A 15,003-nucleotide genomic window follows, 5' to 3' on the forward strand; every position below is an offset into this window, starting at 1 on the left:
TACAGGTGTATGTGTGAACAGGTGTGTGTGTGTGTGTGTGTGAACAGGTGTGTGTGTACCTGTTGTGTAGCAGCACTGAGAGGCAGAGCTTGGTCTGATTGGTGGAGTTGACGGAGGGCTTCATGACGTGCAGGTAACGCAGCGCGATGCTGTGCTTCCCCTGACACATCAGAGCCTGCAGCACCCGCCCGTGCTGCCACGCCCACACCGACTGACTGGTGGAGGGGTGGAGCAACAGCTCCAGAGAGTTCTGAGAGAGAGAGAGAGAGAGAGAGAGAGAAAGAGAGAGAGTAGAGAGAGAGAAAGAGAGAGAGAGAGTAGAGAGAAAGAGAGAGAGAGAAAACAAAAACACCTTTAATAACTGATGAAATTACATTATTTTTCCCACTATAAGCTGCACTCAAAATCCTTTAATTTCCCCAAAAATCATCAGAGCTGCTTATAATCCGGTGCTCCTTATGTATGAATTCTATCAGTCAGGTATTAAGGAGCAGTAAAGACACTCCACTGAAGTACAGAGCTATACAGGAGTTTCAGTGAAGTTTCTCCATCACTAAGGCTGGAGCAGTATTAGCATTAGCCGCTAACCGAGCTAAGAGCTATTTAGCTCCATCAACATTTAGAGGTGAGTATATCAGACTTTAGTCTGTGTGTTTACTGCGTTAAAACAAGCTACATTGGTTGAACCGCCAGCTAATATCACCCTGGCTTACCGGAACACTCAGAGTTCCTCAGTGTAGCGCTGTCGAGAAGCATTTACTAGCGCTAACTGCTGGCTAGCGCTAGCGGTTAGCCATTAATGCTAATAATGCTGCACCAAGCCTTAATGGAGTCTAGAAATCTAAAAGCACTTCAATTTGATTACAGTACGCATACTCGCCCAAATAAACAGATTTCCGGAGAGAAATCTGTGTAGATTAACATCCAGCGTTTGTTTGATTTAAAATATTTTTTTATTATTACAGTTTTGTTTACTTAGCTTTACTTTGTTAGTTAGCTCACCTCGTGGTCGTGGTGATCCAGCAGCCACAGGCCCTGCACCAGCTTCACCAGGCCGATGGGGATGGCGAAGGCGGTGGGGAAGGACTCCACTGACGCTCCACTCTTATTAGGAAAGGAGTACATCACATCCAGCAGCAGGTAAATCACCTGCAGGGGGAGGAGTTAAGGACACACAACCGCAAAACAACCTATATAAAACCACACTGCAAAATAACCTATATAAACTAACATGTTTTGCTCTAGGAGCAGCATAAGATTACACAAAGCAGTGTGTAAGACTGGTGAAGGAGAACATGATGCCAAGACGCATAAAAACTGATTAAAAACAGGGTTATATAACCAAATATTGATTTTTGTATTCTTTACAGGTTTCTGACTGAAGTAAATATCAAACTACTGAGCTTCACTATGCAGCTTCTGTAAGCAATGATATAAAATATTGATTATCCAATTTTAAAAATCGCATTAAAACAGTAATTTATTTTATTAACCTCCCAGCTCTATTTCCAAATATAAAATTTATTTAAAAAAATAAACCCGCAGCTCCTCCGCAGGGTCAGGAAGGATACGATGGCGTGTTTAACAGATTCCTCGATGTTCTCCAGCAGATACAGATCCAGCAAAGCCTGCAGAAATATAATGAATTAATTTCAATACATTTCAATAAACCCAATCACAGCTCTGATACAGTAATCTATAATCTATTATAGATGTATTAATCAATCACACTCAAACTCAGGCCCAATCCTATTTCACCACTTGGCCCTACCACCAAGATGATCGCTAGTAGTTTGTCTCAGTAGCTTATCTAACTTTCCCGTTCCACCTTAAATGGTGCAACCCATGGCAGGAGCTCAAGCATTTAAGGCGGAACAAAAAAATAAGATAAAATAAAAGCTAATCAAAGCTAATTTCAGCTCTCGAACACTAATAATTAATTTCTGCACAAATCTCCCCTCTTTCTGAAGACGTACAATAAAACCCTAAAGTTAACTACAGTTAATCAGCAGCAGCAGTTAGGTTACTGAACTTTAGTTTTAGAGCTCCTGATGACGTATCAGTGTAATCAGATGTATGAAGGTTTTCCCAATTCTTAGAGAAGGGTTAATGCTGGGCAGTAAAATGATCTCGATTTTTATCGCGATAAATTTTCCCTCGATGATGATAAGATTCGATAAACTATTTTTTATTTCCCATTTAAGCAGCGCCGCGAACGGGCGCCGCACGTAATCAGGCAGCATGCTGCACTGCCTGCTCAGCCAAGTACCAAAAGACTAAATTATACATTTTAGTCAAAAGACTAAGACTAAATCAAACTCACCTGTCAGAATGAACACTGTGATATAATGTTATAATAACCCTTTGATTAAATATAATTTTATTAAAAATCCAAGTGCTATTGTAATTTAAATCTTATCCTGTCACTTTATCATGATGAGATTTTTTTCCATATCGCCCAGCCCTAGGAGGGGTTACACTTAAAAAGAAGGGGTAGGCGTAAGAGGTAGGGTCAAGGGGTGAAATGGGATTGGGTCTCAGTCTCACATGTAGTGAAGGGGGCGGGTACTGCCCGTTCCCGCCCTCGTCCCGCCTCCACAGCTCTGAGACACGGTCTCCACACTGGGCCACCAACCCGTCAATCATCAGGCAGTCTGCACTCCACTTATCCCTGAGAAACGGAGAGAACATCACAAATATCACATAAATAATCCAAATCACACAAATACACACAAACACACACAAATATCTCACAAACACACAAATATCTCACAAACACACAAATATCTCACAAACACGCACAAATACACACAAATACACACAAATATCTCACAAATACACACAAATATCTCACAAATATCTCACAAATATCTCACAAACACACAAATATCTCACAAACACACAAATATCTCACAAACACGCACAAATACACACAAATACACACAAATATCTCACAAATATCTCACAAATATCTCACAAATATCTCACAAACACACAAATATCTCACAAATATCTCACAAATATCTCACAAATATCTCACAAACACACACAAATATCTCACAAATACTCACAAACACACACAAATACACACAAATACACACAAATATCTCACAAATACACACAAATACACACAAATATCTCACAAATATCTCACAAATATCTCACAAACACACACAAATACACACAAATATCTCACAAATATCTCACAAATATCTCACAAATACACACAAATACACACAAATACACACAAATACACACAAATATCTCACAAATACACACAAATACACACAAATATCTCACAAATATCTCACAAATATCTCACAAACACACACAAATACACACAAATACACACAAATATCTCACAAATACACACAAATACTCACAAACACACACAAATACACACAAATACACACAAATATCTCACAAATACACACAAATATCTCACAAATATCTCACAAATACACACAAATATCTCACAAATACACACAAATATCTCACAAATACACACAAATACACACAAATATCTCACAAATACACACAAATACACACAAATATCTCACAAATATCTCACAAATATCTCACAAATATCTCACAAATATCTCACAAATACACACAAATATCTCACAAATACACACAAATACACACAAATATCTCACAAATACACACAAATACACACAAATATCTCACAAATACACACAAATATCTCACAAATACACACAAATACACACAAATATCTCACAAATACACACAAATACACACAAATATCTCACAAACACACACAAATACACACAAATACACACAAATATCTCACAAATATCTCACAAATACACACAAATATCTCACAAATACACACAAATACACACAAATACACACAAATATCTCACAAATACACACAAATACACACAAATATCTCACAAATACACACAAATATCTCACAAATACACACAAATACACACAAATATCTCACAAATACACACAAATACACACAAATATCTCACAAACACACACAAATACACACAAATATCTCACAAATACACACAAATATCTCACAAATACACACAAATACACACAAATATCTCACAAACACACACAAATACACACAAATATCTCACAAATATCTCACAAATACACACAAATATCTCACAAATATCTCACAAATACACACAAATATCTCACAAACACACACAAATACACACAAATACACACAAATATCTCACAAATACACACAAATACACACAAATATCTCACAAATATCTCACAAATATCTCACAAATATCTCACAAATATCTCACAAATATCTCACAAATATCTCACAAATATCTCACAAATACACACAAATACACACAAATATCTCACAAATATCTCACAAATATCTCACAAATACACACAAATATCTCACAAATATCTCACAAATACACACAAATATCTCACAAACACACACAAATACACACAAATACACACAAATATCTCACAAATACTCACAAATACACACAAATATCTCACAAATACACACAAATACACACAAATATCTCACAAATACACACAAATACACACAAATATCTCACAAATATCTCACAAATACACACAAATACTCACAAACACACACAAACACACACAAATACACACAAATACACACAAATATCACAAACATCTCACAAATATCTCACAAACACACACAAATATCTCACAAACACACACAAACACACACAAATACACACAAATACACACAAATACACACAAATATCACAAACATCTCACAAATATCTCACAAACACACACAAACACACACAAATACACACAAATATCTCACAAACACACACAAACACACACAAATACACACAAATATCTCACAAACACACACAAATACACACAAATATCTCACAAATACACACAAATACTCACAAACACACACAAACACACACAAATACACACAAATACACACAAATACACACAAATACTCACAAACACACACAAACACACACAAACACACACAAATACACACAAATACACACAAATACACACAAATATCTCACAAATACACACAAATACAAACACACACAAACATCTCACAAATACACACAAATACTCACAAACACACACAAATACACACAAATACACACAAATATCTCACAAACATCTCACAAATATCTCACAAACACACACAAACACACACAAATACACACAAATATCTCACAAATACACACAAATACTCACAAATACTCACAAATACTCACAAATACACACAAATACACACAAATATCTCACAAACATCTCACAAATATCTCACAAATACACACAAATACTCACAAATACTCACAAACACACACAAACACACACAAATACACACAAATATCACAAATATCTCACAAATATCTCACAAACACTCACAAACACACACAAATACACACAAATATCTCACAAATATCTCACAAATATCTCACAAACACACACAAACACACACAAATACACACAAATATCTCACAAACACACAAATATCTCACAAACACACACAAATACACACAAACACACACAAATATCTCACAAATATCTCACAAACACACACAAATACACACAAATATCTCACAAATATCTCACAAACACACACAAATACACACAAATACACACAAATACACACAAATATCTCACAAATACACACAAATATCTCACAAATATCTCACAAATATCTCACAAATATCTCACAAACACACACAAATACACACAAATACACACAAATACACACAAATATCTCACAAATATCTCACAAATATCTCACAAATATCTCACAAACACACACAAATACACACAAATACACACAAATACACACAAATATCTCACAAATACACACAAATATCTCACAAATACTCACAAATACACACAAATATCTCACAAACATCTCACAAATATCTCACAAACACACACAAACACACACAAATACACACAAATACTCACAAACACACACAAATACACACAAATATCTCACAAACATCTCACAAATATCTCACAAACACACACAAACACACACAAATACACACAAATATCTCACAAATACACACAAATACTCACAAATACTCACAAATACTCACAAATACACACAAATACACACAAATATCTCACAAACATCTCACAAATATCTCACAAATACACACAAATACTCACAAATACTCACAAACACACACAAACACACACAAATACACACAAATATCACAAATATCTCACAAATATCTCACAAACACTCACAAACACACACAAATACACACAAATATCTCACAAATATCTCACAAATATCTCACAAACACACACAAACACACACAAATACACACAAATATCTCACAAACACACAAATATCTCACAAACACACACAAATACACACAAACACACACAAATATCTCACAAATATCTCACAAACACACACAAATACACACAAATATCTCACAAATATCTCACAAACACACACAAATACACACAAATACACACAAATACACACAAATATCTCACAAATACACACAAATATCTCACAAATATCTCACAAATATCTCACAAATATCTCACAAATATCTCACAAATATCTCACAAATATCTCACAAACACACACAAATACACACAAATACACACAAATACACACAAATATCTCACAAATATCTCACAAATATCTCACAAATATCTCACAAACACACACAAATACACACAAATACACACAAATACACACAAATATCTCACAAATACACACAAATATCTCACAAATACTCACAAATACTCACAAATATCTCACAAACACACACAAACACACACAAATACACACAAATATCTCACAAATACACACAAATACTCACAAACACACACAAATACACACAAATACACACAAATACACACAAATATCTCACAAATATCTCACAAATATCTCACAAACACACACAAATACACACAAACACACACAAATACACACAAATACACACAAATATCTCACAAACACACACAAATACTCACAAACACACACAAATACACACAAACACACACAAATACACACAAATACACACAAATACACACAAATATCTCACAAATATCTCACAAATATCTCACAAATATCTCACAAATATCTCACAAACACACACAAATACACACAAATACACACAAATACACACAAATATCTCACAAATATCTCACAAATATCTCACAAATATCTCACAAACACACACAAATACACACAAATACACACAAATATCTCACAAATATCTCACAAATATCTCACAAATATCTCACAAACACACACAAATACACACAAATACACACAAATACACACAAATATCTCACAAATATCTCACAAATATCTCACAAATATCTCACAAATATCTCACAAACACACACAAATACACACAAATACACACAAATACACACAAATATCTCACAAATACACACAAATATCTCACAAATACTCACAAATACTCACAAATATCTCACAAACACACACAAACACACACAAATACACACAAATATCTCACAAATACACACAAATACTCACAAACACACACAAATACACACAAATACACACAAATATCTCACAAATATCTCACAAATATCTCACAAACACACACAAATACACACAAACACACACAAATACACACAAATACACACAAATATCTCACAAACACACACAAATACTCACAAACACACACAAATACACACAAACACACACAAATACACACAAATACACACAAATACACACAAATATCTCACAAATATCTCACAAATATCTCACAAACACACACAAATACACACAAATACACACAAATACACACAAATATCTCACAAATATCTCACAAATATCTCACAAATATCTCACAAATATCTCACAAACACACACAAATACACACAAATACACACAAATATCTCACAAATATCTCACAAATATCTCACAAATATCTCACAAACACACACAAATACACACAAATACACACAAATACACACAAATATCTCACAAATATCTCACAAATATCTCACAAATATCTCACAAACATCTCACAAATACACACAAATATCTCACAAATATCTCACAAATATCTCACAAACACACACAAATACACACAAATACACACAAATACACACAAATACACACAAATATCTCACAAATATCTCACAAACACACACAAATACACACAAACACACACAAATACACACAAATATCTCACAAATATCTCACAAATATCTCACAAACATCTCACAAACATCTCACAAATATCTCACAAACACACACAAATACACACAAATACACACAAATACACACAAATATCTCACAAATATCTCACAAATACACACAAACACACACAAATACACACAAATACACACAAATACACACAAACACACACAAATATCTCACAAATATCTCACAAATATCTCACAAATATCTCACAAACACACACAAATACACACAAATACACACAAATACACACAAATACACACAAATACACACAAATATCTCACAAATATCTCACAAACACACACAAACACACACAAACACACACAAATATCTCACATACACACACAAACACACACAAACACACACAAATATCTCACATACACACACAAACACACACAAACACACACAAATATCTCACAAATACACACAAATACACACAAATATCTCACAAATATCTCACAAACATCTCACAAATATCTCACAAATATCTCACAAACACACACAAACACACACAAACACACACAAACACACACAAACACACACAAATATCTCACATACACACACAAACACACACAAACACACACAAATATCTCACATACACACACAAACACACACAAACACACACAAATATCTCACAAACACACACACTCACTCACAAATACACACAAATATCTCACAAATACAGCCTGTCTAACTGAGCACACACTGCTGATTAACACAGAGTTTATTATAGTTAAATATATATTAGTTCTCTTATTTAACTAAATTAAACAATTTTTTTTTTTTTCAATCAATCAACCTTTATTTTCACTCAGGGGAAAAAAATAATAATAAGGAATATAATAGTAAAAATAAGTAATTTTAATTTTAATAATAGTAATTTTAAGTCAGCATTAAATAAATAAATAAATAAATAATAATAATTTATAATATAATATATATATACAAAAACACCCGTATTGTCCAGCCCTACTAACATTACAGGACAGACTCACTTGGCCAGTCTCTGAAGCTCCTCCCTCTGTCCGGTGTAGTAATTCTTAATAACAGAGAAACTGTAAAACGGTCTGGAAATCTGCAGCAAATCATCATCTGATCAAAAACAAATCAAACACAGTTAAATAAAGCTCAGCTAATGAACAAATCAAACACAGATTAGATTAGATTAAACTCTGGCATTGTGCAGTGTAGAATACAGAGCCAATGAAATGCAGTTAGCATCCAACCAGAACTGCAATATATGGTGTTATTTACATTAAAGTTCAAAGATATAAATATATATACACAAGTATAAATATATAAATATACAAATATATAATTAGATCTACAGAAGTATCTTACATAAATGCAATATGGATGTACAGGAGCAGCAATGCAGTTTAAGGTATGAAGTGTAGAGCAGTATAAACAGTGGAATACAGTATAACAGAATAATAAAGGAATAGTGTACACAGACAATATATACATGAGAGAAAACTGCAGTGGAATAAATACTAAACTACTGTATTAATGAGCATATAGTAACATGATGGCAAATATAAATAATAATAATAATAAAGAAATACTAATTCACTGTTAAATGAATATATTATATATTTACACTGCTGTACCTGAGCTCTCGGGGAGAAGACCGGTCCGGCAGAACCACAGAACCACCTGAGCGTACTGAGAGATCAGACTGGACACCATGCTCTTATTCATCAACCCAACCAGACCTAGAACCACAACAGAACCATCAGCACTCATCATTATTAACCATTACAGAGCACAGAAAGAACGTCACCATTACAGAAATCTGATACTCAACTGCAGTAAAAGTGAAAATTAACTCCCTATAGCAATTTTGATACTTTTAATAATTTTAGAACTTATTGATGTAAATATATATATTTATTAACTCTTTGGTGAGTGTTTCTACTGCAGTGCCTGAAATATGAAAATGACATGCGCACAAACAAAAAGTAATCAATACTACACGGTTATACTAATTTGATAATTAAATAATACTCCTCAGGTTTGAGCTAAACGGCTGTTCAGGTGCAGTTTAACCGGATTTATTACCCAGATAATAATTACTGCAGCTATTAAATAATGTTAATCTCTGCTGCTGCAGGGATGCTGAACTACCCATTAAAAACACTTGATGCATTTGAATGCAGAAAATTCACAGCTGTGCTCTTAGAGTTAAAGCAGCTCCACACAGAACTATATATGCTGGACTGGAACATAGAAACTTTCTTGCTCCTGCGCCAGACAACTTTGACCAGAGGAGAGAACCTGCTCACGTGGTTTGTTGGGATGTTCTATTTTATTATTACTTGTATTTTATTATTTTATTACACCTCTAGATCTTAACTTTTAAAAATTATTTTATGTACTGTTTCATAATCTGTTTGTTTATACGTAAATCACTATCGATTATATACTGTATTGTAAACAAAATCATATGATATATTGCCAATTATATATATTATATATATATCTACCCTATTGCCATGGTGCTGAGGTTGCTGAGCGGTGTGTGTGTAGAGCGTGTGTTGAGCGTGTGTTGAGCATGTGTGGAGCGTGTGTGGAGCGTGTGTGGAGCGTGTGTGGAGCGTGTGTAGAGCGTGTGTGGAGCGTGTGTGGAGCGTGTGTGGAGCGTGTGTGGAGCGTGTGTAGAGCGTGTGTAGAGCGTGTGTAGAGCGTGTGTGGAGCGTGTGTAGAGCGTGTGTAGAGCGTGTGTGGAGCGTGTGTGGAGCGTGTGTGGAGCGTGTGTAGAGCGTGTGTAGAGCGTGTGTAGAGCGTGTGTAGAGCGTGTGTAGAGCGTGTGTAGAGCGTGTGTAGAGCGTGTGTGGAGCGTGTGTGGAGCGTGTGTGGAGCGTGTGTGGAGCGTGTGTGGAGCGTGTGTAGAGCGTGTGTGGAGCGTGTGTGGAGCGTGTGTGGAGCGTGTGTACCTCTCTGGGTGAGCTCCTGGGCCTGGTTCAGTAGGCAGTGGAAGATGGTGCTGAGGTTGCTCAGTAAGCGCTGGCTGTGCTGCAGGAGCTTCATGGTTTGAGGATCTGTGAAGTTTGAGGAGCTGTCGAACAGTGGAGCACCTGAACACACAACACAACACACACCATCACAATCACTATCACACACTATCACCATCACTATCACCCAACATCACCATCACTATCACCCAGCATCACCATCGACCAGCATCACCATCACCAGGCATCACCATCACTATCACCCAGCATCACCATCACTATCACCCAACATCACCATCACTATCACCCAACATCACCATCGACCAGCATCACCATCACTATCACCCAGCATCACCATCACCCAGCATCACTATTACTATCACCCAGCATCACCATCACCCAGCATCACCATCACCCAGCATCACCATCACCCAGCATCACCATCACCCAGCATCACTATTACTATCACCCAGCATCACCATCACCCAGCATCACCATCACCCAGCATCACCATCACCCAGAATCACTATTACTATCACCCAGCATCACTATTACTATCACCCAGCATCACCATCACCATCACCCAGCATCACTATCACCCAGCATCACTATCACCCAGCATCACTATCACTATCACCCAGCATCACTATCACCCAGCATCACTATCACTATCACCCAGCATCACTATCACTATCACCCAGCATCACTATCACTATCACCCAGCATCACTATCACTATCACCCAGCATCACTATCACTATCACCCAGCATCACTATCACTATCACCCAGCATCACTATCACTATCCCCCAGCATCAGTATCACCCAGCATTACTATCACCCAGCATCACTATCACCCAGCATCACTATCACCCAGCATCACTATTACCATCACCCAGCATCACTATTACCATCACCCAGCATCACTATTACTATCACCCAGCATCACCCAGCATCACCATCACCCAGCATCACCATCACCCAGCATCACTATTACCATCACCCAGCATCACTATTACTATCACCCAGCATCACCCAGCATCACCATCACCCAGCATCACCATCACCCAGCATCACCATCACCCAGCATCACCATCACCCAGCATCACCATCAACCAGCATCACCATCAACCAGCATCACCATCAACCAGCATCACCATCACCCAGCATCACCATCAACCAGCATCACCATCACCATCACCATCACCCAGCATCACCATCACCCAGCATCATTATCACTAACACTGACCCTTACCCCCAGTGCTGAATAAACCTGTTCTACAAAGTAGCTGAGTAACATGGAAGCCCTGTAAGTCGCTGTGGATAGGGGCGTCTGCTAAACACCTTAAATGTAATGTAAATGTTCACCAGCCCTTACAGATGGTGTCCAGCTCCTCCTTGGTGTGCACCACCTTGTCCCACGCCCACTCCAGGATGTAGCGCAGCTTCTCCGCTGATCCGGGAACTTCTGAATGAAGAAGCAACAAAAACAGACCAGTAATTAAACACACTAACACAAAACTAACACAGTGCTGCTCAGCTGTATATCCCCCCATCACTAGTGATGCTTTAACACCAGGAGGGTGAAGAATAGAGATGGGACCGATCCAATACAATATCGGTATCGGGGCCGATATTGACGTAATCCGACGAATCGGATATCGGGCGGGCGCTGCCGATCCACTTACCGATTCATATTCCAGTCCAAAGCTTGAGCTGAACAATAAACCCGCCATAACGTTAACACAAAACGCATCCCTGATCCGGATTCCAGTTTAACAGTTTACCCTGAACCCCCAGCAGCTTCAGTCTGCGGCTGACTGAGTAACTTTAGCTGTTTATCTACAAAAAAAGTCCATTATCTGGAGAGTTTTCACTTTGGAAACGCTGTACAGCAGAACGCTACACGTAAAGTCAGCGTCTGAGAGGTAAACAGATTAACACCAGCAGTCTGTTAGCCTAGCTAGCACTGAACTGACAGCAGCTGCATTCCGGTGTTGTGAAGGTATTATAACTACAGACTGGAGTAAACTATATTCATAATCCACATATCCTATAAAACCACAGCATCTACAAACACTAACCAGCACAAACACACCCATCTGTTATTAAAAAACAGTCATTAATTTAGTTCGGAAATACAGTTAGCATTGCCACTTAGCCGTTAGCCATCTCCATTAAGATCTGCAGTCTGTTAGCCTAGCTAGCAAAATCATTCCGGCATTGTGAATGTAATAAATAACTATCTTAAGTGAACTACAGCCATAATCCACATCTAATATCAAACCACAGATCCTACCAACCCTAACCAGCACTAAGAAATCAATCTGTTATTAAAAAACAGTGATTCATTTAGCTCGGAAATACAGTTAGCATCGCCAGTTAGCCGTTAGCTATTGCAGCTAATCCTCTATGCTACCTGTCAAAATAAAAGTCTCCTGCACAACCGTTGCAAAAAATGCCCTGAATTTAATGTTTAACGTATTTAATATTTTACTTTTTTTATATTTAATAAAAATTCAAACATTTTATTTGAAAGGAAACTATTGTGTAATTGCATATGAAGTGTGTCAAATAAATGACTTTTGAATGCATTTACATTAAATGCACCTGTGGATACTCTTAAAAGGGCTGTGTGGTCTGTTTCAGCCTCATTATTTAACCTTAATCATAGTACTATTAATAAACTAAAAGTATCGGTATTTGTATCGGTATCGGCAATCTTATATCAGTTATTGATTGATATATAGATATAGGTATAATGTGATGTCACTTCCTGTGTTTACCTGTAGACGCCAGCTGTCTGCTGAACAGTGGGATAGTGCACCTGAGCTGCTCGGGGTATCAGAAGGAGGTGAGTGAGGCTCTGCTCTCTGCTGTGTGTGTGTGTGTTTGTGCGCAAGTGGGTGAAGTGCATGCTGGGTAATGCTTATATCTTATATCGGTATCGGATCGGAGCTGAAAAAAGTGTATCGTCCCATCACTAGTGAAGAAGACCAGCACACGCCTCCTCTGATACATGTGAAGTCAGACTCCGCCTCTTTTTGAACTGAGTAGCATCACAACGCTAACGCTCGGAGGAAAGCGTAGCGACTCGGTTCTGATACAAAAACATCCACAATATAAAAAACTAACAATGTTCAAGAGTTTTTAAATATTTGATAACCATTTGTTTTGCTTGTTTTACAGGATTCCAAACATTTCTAAAATGTTAAACTGGCATACAGATAGGTAGTTGTGTTTCTGATGCATATTTGTTGATTAGATCTGGTTTAATTTTGTTTATTTAGCTGTAAATCTAGGTTGTGGTTTGTTTTCAGTCTCTGCAGTAAAAGTGTAAGCTCTGCTCCTGCAGCTCTGCTGTGTGCACGGCTACCGTAACACACTGTTTAGACGAGCACTCTAGTTTTATAGTCAGAGGGAAGGTTGTGGCCTGCAGGCCGTATAATGCACACCTGCCGAGGTTTGCTGTGAATATTCATTAATTAGCTAAAATACTGTTTTACTTTAACTGAATCCCGCTTTTCTACTTCACAAGGATCACATAATAAACTAAACCTGTCCGTCTCCTCCTGTTCTCACCTTCAGTCGTCCACTGTTTAATACAGCCGGTGATCAGCCCCAGAGAACTCGTCTCCACCGCCGTCATCAGGATCGCATCCAGCTGCTCCTCCTGCACAAACCGGATTTACACTCAATACAGTAAACTAGGGGTGTCATGATTTCGATATTTCATCGAAATCGATCGAAATTATGTCATGGTCTCGAGCCTCGAAGGCAAAAAGAGGATGTACGATCCCTCCCTAAAGCTACGCAAACGGCGCAGCACACTGCAGCTCAAAGAGCAGCTCTTTCTCCAG

General features: G+C 37.2%; 1 protein-coding gene across 1 annotated transcript in view; it reads right to left on the bottom strand.

Annotated features, from left to right (window-relative positions):
• ahctf1 (AT hook containing transcription factor 1) overlaps nt 1–15,003 on the bottom strand; it is a 61,432-nt gene that overhangs the window by 30,178 nt on the left and 16,251 nt on the right. The window contains exons 13-21 of the mRNA XM_049463471.1: nt 14,726–14,816; nt 12,522–12,611; nt 11,128–11,268; nt 9,802–9,906; nt 9,187–9,283; nt 2,548–2,671; nt 1,572–1,628; nt 1,003–1,149; nt 60–250 (exon numbers count right to left, since the gene is read on the bottom strand). Coding sequence (XP_049319428.1) covers nt 60–250; nt 1,003–1,149; nt 1,572–1,628; nt 2,548–2,671; nt 9,187–9,283; nt 9,802–9,906; nt 11,128–11,268; nt 12,522–12,611; nt 14,726–14,816 — 1,043 coding nt within the window. The remainder of the gene's footprint in view (nt 1–59; nt 251–1,002; nt 1,150–1,571; nt 1,629–2,547; nt 2,672–9,186; nt 9,284–9,801; nt 9,907–11,127; nt 11,269–12,521; nt 12,612–14,725; nt 14,817–15,003) is intronic.

Source organism: Astyanax mexicanus, chromosome 14 (assembly GCF_023375975.1).
Source record: "Astyanax mexicanus isolate ESR-SI-001 chromosome 14, AstMex3_surface, whole genome shotgun sequence".
Taxonomy (NCBI): Eukaryota; Metazoa; Chordata; class Actinopteri; order Characiformes; family Acestrorhamphidae; genus Astyanax; species Astyanax mexicanus.